The following is a 9682-nucleotide window of genomic DNA, read 5'->3' as shown; positions in this document are numbered from 1 at the left end:
TGGTCACGGCCAGGTCCTCTTGGGAGGCTCCTTGGAGCGTCCTTCCATGGCTCTTGCGGTTTCTCAAGGCTCTTGAGTGTCCCCTAGCTGTCTCCATTACTTCACTCTGCTCTGTCAGCCAGCATCTCAGCGTGTGCCGCCTCACACTCCCTGACGCATCTCAACTCCTCCCCATTGCATTTCAGAAAGGACAAAGTTCGTTGGAGTAAACAAGTAAATGAGGTCATGCAAATATCCTGGTCCTCATGAAAATCATTCCTGTCCTTCCCCGCCGTGCCCCCCCCCCCCAACAATTTACTCTCCACTGACAGCTCATGCTGGGGCTTCCCAGGTGGCTCAGTGGTAAAGAACCCACCTGCCAATGCAGGAAATGCGGGTTCAGTCCCTGGGTTAGGAAGATCCCCTGGAGAAGGGCGTGGCAACTCACTCCAGTATCCTTGCCTGGAGGATCCCATGGACAGAGAAGCCTGGCGGGCTACAGTGCACAGGGTCACAAAGAGTCGGACACGACTGAGTGTGCCTGCATGACTCATGTCTGAACCAGCCTCTGATGGTTTCACAGTCATTTCCCAACTTCAGCTCTCCCTCCACGCTTACCTGCTGGGCCCTGGTATTCTGTAACCAAAGCCCTTCCTTCACCCCAGTCTATCATCTGTCTGTCTGATCTATCAATCATCTATCCATCTATGAACAATCTCTCCACGTGAGCTCAAGGATCTCATTTGTCCCCAGTGGTTTACGATTGTTCCTGTTCTTAATTATGTTTGTGCTAGGACTGTCCCACATCTGCCCGTGGAAGTCCTGCACAGCTGGCTCAGGAAGTGAACATCTCTTTGATTCCTGTCTTAACTCTTGCCTCCCACGTCTGACCTCCCAACCCTTACTGTTCCAAACCTCTCGTGGATACCTTGCAGGACCCCACCCCCTACCACCAGGCCATGTAGCTTCCTCCTGAGACTGGTCTGCCTGTGTCCAAGGGTGGACAATAACCCCCATGTGCACGTGTGTCCCTGCTTCAGAGGACTTAGTTTTCATGGTTTGTGAGCTAACACAAATGAACATTTCCTAAGTAGCTACCGCTTGATAGTTAGAAGGAATCTATGCACAGAGAAAATGGGGGCCAAAGAGACTACTAGTCCAGAAACGTGGGGTCCATCACAGTCATGAATCAGGGGTGCTAGAAGTAGCATTGGAAGTCTTTAATGATGGCAAAGATTTTGTCTCAAATACCTACTCTAACCAGTGGTTTGTGGGTAGCCAGGGCAGTTGAGAATGGGCAGAAAGTCCTAGAGCTGGTGATGTCTCCATGGACTCAGGATGGGAGCCTGGAGAATGCAGTCAATTATTATTTCATCTTGAGCTCAGCTGCTTGTTTTCCAGAGAGAGGAAGAGACTTATGCAAAGTGACCCAGTTCTGTCCATCCAGATTTCATCTAATTCTGTGCTTGATGTTAACTCGTTTGCGGGAACAGTAGTAAATGACCACATCCCTTCTCTCTAGCTCTTTGGCAGCATCTGAAGAGACTGTGTCCTTGGATTCCAATACCTACTTGGACTGCCTTAAGTTTGATGATGAACCAATCATCAAAGGTTTCATCGTTGCAGAAATTTTAGAGTCCAAAGAAATGACCGCCTCTCAGGATTGTATCTTTCCGGTACGCTAAGCTCCCAGTAGAGGTGAGCCACTAGAGGCAGACAGGGATCCTGCCTGGAGCTCAGTCTTGGCTTGGGGTGGGTCCCTAAGACCCCTGGGGGGTGCCCTGGTTGGCTTATTCTTCAGGCCAGGTGTATTCCTAAGAAAAATAACACCTTGCTTTTCCAAATTAGAATTTCTGAAGAAGTGATGCATCAATAGGCAATTTTTTTTTAAAGTTTTTGCTCAACTGAATCTTTAACATTTTAATTTTTGGAATAAGTAATTATTTGCATGTAGTACAAAATTCTAAAGATGCAAAAGTTACAGTGAAAAGCTTCTTAGCAACTCTTTCCTGCAGGTGTGCACCTCCTGCCCTTCCCACACCCCCCACCCCAACCCACCCCCAAAGGCAGTGAGGCGTCTTTCATGACTTAAGCGTCAAGAGTTTCTCTTGGGGAATTTCACTCTCCACCCTCCCCCAAGTGGCTTAGCAGAAAACTTCTCCCACCTCCTGAGAGGAGTTGGGGAAAGCACATGTGTCTCCAGGCAGTCATGTCTCTGGGGATGTTTGAGGTACCTTGTAAACAGTAGGTGCTGCAGCTCTCTTTGGCTAGCTGAGACTGTGTAGGAACTTGAGTGCTGCACTTCTGGATCTTCTGATCTTTCAGAATAAGCTAGAGGAGCATGTGTGTTTTTCTACAGTGTGAAGGTCTTCTGTAGTAATTGAAGTTGTAAAACTCAGTGTGTGGATCAGACTCAGCAAGTTGGAGGTTGAACTTGTTTTCAGCTAGTCGGTTTATACCCAGTGCGCCCAATGGCAGAAATACTACTGACATCCCCAGCATGTTCCAGCCCTGACGGCTGCAACTGACTCTCCAGCCTGGGTCTCATCATTAGTAATCGTCTAAAGCTCCTAGGTACTTCTCAGCAGGACGCCCATGTGCCCTGCTCAGGACCAGGCAGGACCCTTCAAAAAGGCTGAGCTGAGGCTGGGACTCCCGGCTTCTCACACAGCGCCCCTCCCCTCCCGCAGCACTTCCCGCCAACTGTATGGTTGTGTGTCTGAATTTCCCAGGACAGTGAAGCCAGGGAAGACCATCAGATTCCACATACAAGGCATCCCAACAAAAACTGGACTCAAGAAACTTCTCATCAAGTTTAGTTCCAATAAGGTGAAAGAGGTTCCTGCTGAGAAGGCTGTTCTCAACACCAACGAGACTTTGCCTGATGCCCCGGAAGGAGGTGGCAGCTGTGACGGGTTCTGAGCCTTGGTTGAACATTTCAGCATTTCTTGCCTAGGGATTTTTGTTTAGTCACTCAGTGGTGTCTGACTCTTTGCGACCCCATGAACTCTAGCACACCAGGCTTCCCTGTCCTTCACCATCTCCTGGAGTTTGCACAAACTCATGTCCATTGAATTGGTGATGCCATCCAACCATCTCATCCTCTGTCATCCCCTTCTCCTCCCACCTTCAATCTTTCCCAGCATCAAGGTCTTTTCCACTGAGTCAGCTCTTTGCATCAGGTGGCCAAAGTATTGGAGCTTCAGCATCAGCCCTTCCAATGAATATTCAGGGTTGATTTCCTTTGGGATTGACTGGTTTGATCTCCTTCCTATCCAAGGGAATCTCAAGAGTCTTCTCCAGCACCATAGTTTGAAAGCATCAATTCATTGGTGCCCTTCTTTATGGTCCAACTCTCACATCTGTACATGACTACTGGAAAAACCGTAGCTTTGACTATATGGACCTTTGTCAGCAAAGTGATGTCTCTGCTTTTTAATATGCTGTCTACGTTTGTCATAGCTTTTCTTCCAAGGAAACCTTAGATATTAGCTTTCAGATAATTAGATTTTATTACTCATTAGATTTCAGATGATCAGGTTTGATTACTCATATGAGGGCAGATTCAAGAGCTAGCTGGGGGAAAGATACCATTCAAAGGCCAACCAACTACAGCAACACAACCACTGGGTCAGGTCACATGGACTCACAGGGTCGCCTTGTTGACGGTAGAAATGCCCAGCCTGGGTCCCAGAGCCCTGCCCTGCCACCTTGAGTTTCGGACCATGGCTGTCTGTGATCAGAACCAGAGGCGTCCACAGCCCCAGAGGCCCTCCCTGGACCCTAGGCTATCAGAAGCCCAGAGCTGCTGCCCACTCGCCCCGTGAGAAGTCCCAGTGCACATCAGCCCTGGAAGCAGCAGCTGACCGGAGCCTTCTGCCCACCCTGGCTGGGCCTGCTGAAGATATCTTCTCTCTCCGCTGTGTTTGCCTGAAGTCCGATGACTTCTGCCCCATGCCTTACTCCCACCTCTCCTTCCTCCCCAAGGGGACCTGAGGGCCAGCAGGGGGACAGGGCCTTTCCTACAGACCTCAGCACACCGGGCCCAAACCAGACGCAGGACTGAGGACCACGTGCTATCTGCTTGCCTTTGACTTTTGACAACTTCAGGCAACTTGAAACTGTGACACCTGAAACCAAAATTCATGACCCCCTGCCTGCCTGCGCTTCCCCACGACTGGTGGGCCTTCGAGGCACCTGCAGCGCAGGGGCCATTTCCAGTCTTCCACGTGGAAGAAGCCCCAGCCCCCTCGTGATGGTGGTGGGTGAGCCAGTGGTCCCACCTACTTGATCATGGTAAGTTAAAATCAGAAACCTTCAAGGGGGCTGACACGGGGCATGGGGAGAGACGGGGGAAGATGGTGAATGGCTCTACCCCTCCTGGTGCAGGAGCCTGCCTACCTGTTCCCTCCAAACAGCCTCTGAACCTTCTCCAAGGAAGCCACAGGCTCCTCACCTTGTTCTTATCCAGATGTTTCACTCTCACTCTTCACACCCCAAACATCACCCTCCGCACCCCAGCTCCTCACGCCAGCAGGCCCATCCCAGGCCCCTGCCCAGCTGAGCAGGGTCAACCCTGCGTCCCCCAATGCCTCCAGACCGGAGCTTCCCTTTTCAAGAACGCCTGCCTTTGTGAATCACCTTGGACATGGCCCTAGACCGGTCAGTGAATTTGCTGATCCTGTTGCTTCAGTTCCTCCCTTTCATGGTCAAGGAGGTTAAAATCTATTGCCCTGTACCTCCCATTCACTCCTTGACCCCCAGGAATAAAGCTGCCTTAGTGACCCCATGGGCCTCCACCTCAGGGTGCAAAAGCAGGCAGGCCAGCCCGAAGGGCCCTGATTTGAACCAACTCCAGGAAAAGAAAGGGGTTAAAGAAGGGTGACCCATCCTAACCTTTGGGGTAAAGAAGAATCCCAAGGAGTGCCCCCATGAAGGCTCCCATGTAGCCACCCCCACTTCATCTGACTGATGCTAGTGGCCCCGTATGGTGGACCAGGAAGCAGAGCTGTGGGAAGGAGCACAGGGACCCGGAGAGATGGCCTCGGCCTGCTGACAGGCTCTCGGCCACAGGGAGGTGGCCCAGCCTGGGAGGGAGAACCCCCTTCCCTCGGGCAGGGGTCTGTCCCTTCCTGGAGGGTGGGTTGGTCATCCCAGAAGGAGGCACCTCCTTGTGCCAACACAAAGCCCTTGTGTTACCTACAGCTCTTCTCTGGGTGCTGCCCTCCAGAGACTTGCTCAGATAATCAGTGCACATTTAACTAAATCCAAATACCTTCGAGATGACCATGTGGTCCTCCAGATCACTTTTCTCTTTCTGTGAACAAGCTTCTTAGTGTCTTATGCTGGGACCATGTGGGAACTTGGAGAGCCGTCTGATCCTCCGAACTTCCCAGGTCAAGGGACTGTCCCTTTCTGGGGTCAGGCTTCTTTGTTCTGGACCCTGTTGGGGACACCTGCTCCTCCCTCTAAGGCCATAACCCCAACTGGACACACTCTGGCAGAGGCACCATGTAGCACCGTGTGGGCTGAACGAGAGATATTTTATGTGAAATTTGCAGGAAATTCAGAGGTGGAGGCCTGGGCTCTAGAGAGTCAAGGACCTTCAGTTCTGGGCACTCTTGGCCCAAATGTCCACAGTAGATGCTCCATCAATGCTTGGTGCATAAAAGGTGAGTTTTCTTCCTGCTGGAAATACCACGGGGAGAAAATCCCAAGACAAGGGTGTAGCTATGTGACACTTGTCTCCTAGGCCACAAATGGGAGAGAAGAGGCTTAGAGATGTCCTCAAAGTGACCTGAGAGGCAGGACGCCGCCCAGGGGTCTAGACTGGGAGCTCCATGAAGACACGAGACTCTGGCAGCTGAGGTGGACCAGAGAGCTTTTTATTCAAACAAAGAGGTGGAGGCTTGTGCCTGGCCTCCCTCCCTGCAGCCCTCAGCTTGTTCTGACATCAGGCACCCGGTGGTCAGTTGGGGGTTAAGCAGAATATCACACTGGCGACAGCCACCATGGAGAGAAGGCCACTGTGGTTGCTGGTGCGAGGCTACGATGCTTAGTGTTAGGCAGGTGATTCCCACACGGCCCAGGTGCCCCTCCTGGGACACGGTGTGATGTGTCTAGTGTGGAGGGAGATGGGCTCAGCGAGGACAGGGGTCGGGTCTGGGTCCTACTCTGTGGGTGAAAGGCCTCGGCATCCACCAATCTGAAAGCAGAAGTGGCTTTGGGCCTGGTGGGTACCTCTGCTTTCAGGCCATGACGGCCACAGGAAGACCAGTTTCAAGCCTGTCATGCAGGGACATTTCTCAGGGGCCCTGTGGTTCAGCACATGCCTTTGACCCGGGGCTTGGACTCAGCAGAGACCGCTGAAGCTGCCCGCAAACAGTGACCAGTGACCCCTATCTCCTTCTAACCACGGCCTCCTGGGGACTCCAGGGGTTGGGACGGCTTTCCTTCCCTAGCGTGGAGTCTCTTGGGTGTACAGTCCATCAAGCCTGCTCCTTGGATGCTTTTTTGGGTAAGGATAAAAACTAGCAGGACTCTGTAGCCACACCCTGGCTAGATGGTGAGTTAACAGGCTTCAGAGGCCCCCAGAGTCCCTTATGTGGCCGTTAATAAATATTAAAGCTAATACAAACCCAGAAAAGAGGCCTACGGCCTGGGTGTGGAAGGCCCCATGCCCTGCCAACTGCTCTATCAACGCCAGAGTCCTGCTGTCGCCCTCTTGTGAGACATTAGAGATGGGATGAGGAAAGAAGCGGCCCCTCTGCAAGAAAACCCAGAGCCTGGCAGGTTACTGGGGGTGGACGGCAGTGTCTCTCTGACAATCGCCACCTTTATGGAATGCCCAAGGGTGCCCTCCCAGAACTAGGCCACTGCCTGGCCCTCCTTTCTTACCCACGATCATCACGGGGCACCAACCCTCTGCTGGACTCTGTGAAGATGCTGCTTCAGCTGCTATGAGAACGGGGATTGTGAACCCAGGACGCGCTACTCAGACCTTCAGGAATGATCATGGACACTTCAGGCTTCACATGGGATGACCAGGGTCCCGGCTCAGCCTGGCAGTGTGGGAGGTCTGTATGTGTGACAGAGGGCCTTCCTGCTTCTTAATTGGCAGGCCCTGGCCACCATCCATGGTTTGAGAGAGACACCCCAAGAAAGGACACTGTCTTGGGAGAACAGGCCTAAGACTCTCAGGCCAGATTTTCTGGTCAGATCTGCCCATGTGGGTGGTTAGACTCTTTTCAGGAGGGACAGTTAAATGCAGTTCTCACGGGGGAGGTCAGAGTTCCAGGAGCTCTACATAGGTCGTCCCTCTGCCCCTCCACCGGGAGTGGACAGATTCTTAGCCCCAGGACAAGGCACCTCGAGCAGACTGCGGCTTCTGGTGTCTGTGGAACGCGAGCTCAGTTTGTATGCTGCTGTCACAACTTGGGCTCGTGCCCAACCGTGCACGTCCCACATGTGTGGGCCCTCTCTCAAGCCAAGCTGGAGCCCGGAGGTAGCCAAGGCCGCCATGGCTGTCTCCTAGTGAGGCAGGCATGGGGGTTGGGGCGGGTAGCCCTTTCTGGGGAGCAGCCAGGATCCTTGCCTCCTGCCCAGGCCCATCTCTGCTGATGCTGGGGTCCCCCTCGGGTTCCCAAGGCCAGCCCTGCTCCGTCCTTCCGTCACCGCCTCACGGCCTTAGTTCCCAAATGCCAGGAGCCTGGGCCCCAACCTTCTCAAGAGAAGACAGACACCCCAAGAAAGGACAGAGGCAAGTTCTTTTCTGCCCCTGGGCTGCCCTGTTCGGAGCTTCCTTTTCTGGGTGAGGCTGTGCAGGCTGAGAAGCGCGCCCAGCCTCGGAGGATGGTTCCTGACAATCCCTCACGGGGTGGGGAGCTCAGAGCAGGTCTCTCGTCTGCCTGCATCATGCTGCGTCCACCCCACCGCCTGACCTGGCGAGAGGGCCGGGGGTCGGAGGTCAGGAGCGGGAGGGGAGCGCGCGGGGTGCCCAGGGCCCGGTGCCCAGGCGCCCCGGGCCGCCACCAGCGTCACTCATCGACCACCTCCGCGAAGTCCTCGTCCTTCGGCTCCTCCGACGGCTCCTCCGTCGTCGTCTCCGTGTTCTCCGTGTCCGACACCGAGGACACCTGTCGCACCCAGTCTCTGTCGCTGAGCGGCTTTGGGTGACGCGGTCCAGAGAATGGGTTGAACCAGTTCAGGGAAAAGTCCCCGCCGAAGGTCTCTTTGACCGACTTCCAGCTGCCCCTGCGTTCCCTGCGCTGCTTCTTCCGTTGGAGGCGCTCGATGCCCTGCGAGGGGAATGGGATACAGAGGGTCAGCGTGCTTGGGCCCCGCACGGCAGAGCGCGGACGCCCAGGGCTGGGGGCTCCTCAGAGGGCGGAGGGGGCGCCGGGGGCGGGGGCGGAGGGGAGGGGGCGCTCCTCAGAGGGCAGGCAGGGACGCCAGGGGGTACTCCTCACAGGGTGGGGAGGGACGCGGGGGCGGGGGGGGGGAGGGGGACGGGGGAGGGGGGGGGCGGGGGACGGGGGGAGGGGGGCGGGGTTCCTCAGAGGGTGGGGAGGGGAGCGGGGATGGCTTCTCCTCAGGGGCGGGGAGGGACGCGGGGGGTGGCGGGGAGGCTCCTCAGAGGGTGGGGAGGGACGCCGGGGCGGGGGGAGGGGGGCTCTCCTCAGAAGGTGGGGAGGGGAGCGGGGGTGGCTTCTCCTCTGAGGGCGGGGAGGGACGCGGGGGGGGGGGGGGGCGGGGGTGGCGGGGAGGCTCCTCAGAGGGCGGGGAGGGGCGCAGGGGGGTGGGTTCTCCTCAGGGGGAGGGGGTTCTCCTCAGAGGGGGGGAAGGGGCGCGGGTGGGGGGGAAGGGGCGGGGGCGGGGGGGAAGGAGCGGGGGGCGGGGCTGGGGGCGGGCGGGGGCTGGGGGAGGGGCGGGGGCGGGGGTGTGGCTCCTCAGAGGGCGGGGCAGGGTGCCGAGCAGCACACCCAGCACGGCCCGCCCTTCCTACCCCTGCCCGCCCTTTCCTTCCACAGGATCAAGGGTTCCCAAGATGGCTGCTGCACAGCGACCAAGGGGTAACCCTTGAGGCCTCTCCTGAGACCACCTGGAAAGATGACCCTTCTCCGAGAATCCTGGGCCACTCCCCCCTCTGACAGCAGGCGCAGGGAAACCGGCCTGAAGCGGGATGCTGGGGCTAAGGGGAGCGCAGGGGACACGGGACGGGTGAGGGGAGGCGGCAGCCGCGTGCACAGCGAGCGCCACATGCAGCGGGCAGCCGGAGGGCACGCGGGGCCGCTCTGCAGGGGGGCGAGGGCCGGCGGGCCTGCACATGCGGCGGACACGCCCTGAGGCCTCTCCCGAGCTGCCCACTCACCTGCCTCTGGGTGTCCGTGCGCCAGGCCACAGAGAGGGTGTTGGGGAACGGGGAGAAGCCACAGGAGTTAAAGGCACAGCCAGGCCAGACCCACAACACCCTCTACCCCCACCGGGGCGTGCCCCGCTCCGTCTCTTCTTGCCCCAGGGATTCTGCTAGGGGCAAAAGTCAGGCACCCGTCCTGCCCACGGCCAGTGCTTTCCACCGCGGAAGGACCTCTTAGTACCCAGTTCTAGATTTTCTCTTCCAGGTGAGATCCCTACCGAACCGGCCCAGTCCTCTCCGTTGTGCAGGAGACACTGACACACACGTACTGACTGAGATCGGGCTATG

At 56.5% G+C, this 9682-nt stretch overlaps 1 protein-coding gene across 3 annotated transcripts in view; it reads right to left on the bottom strand.

Annotated features, from left to right (window-relative positions):
* ZDHHC3 (zinc finger DHHC-type containing 3) overlaps positions 5844 to 9682 on the bottom strand; it is a 60683-nt gene continuing 56844 nt past the window's right edge. For all 3 annotated transcript variants that reach the window (XM_018067003.1, XM_018067002.1, XM_018067004.1), the window contains one exon: positions 5844 to 8276. In XM_018067003.1, coding sequence (XP_017922492.1) covers positions 8016 to 8276 — 261 coding nt within the window. In that variant the 3' untranslated portion in view covers positions 5844 to 8015. The remainder of the gene's footprint in view (positions 8277 to 9682) is intronic.

Source organism: Capra hircus, chromosome 22 (genome assembly GCF_001704415.2).
Source record: "Capra hircus breed San Clemente chromosome 22, ASM170441v1, whole genome shotgun sequence".
Taxonomy (NCBI): Eukaryota; Metazoa; Chordata; class Mammalia; order Artiodactyla; family Bovidae; genus Capra; species Capra hircus.
The sequence above is the reverse complement of the archived record's forward strand: the minus strand, read 5'-3'. Positions and strand labels throughout refer to the sequence as shown.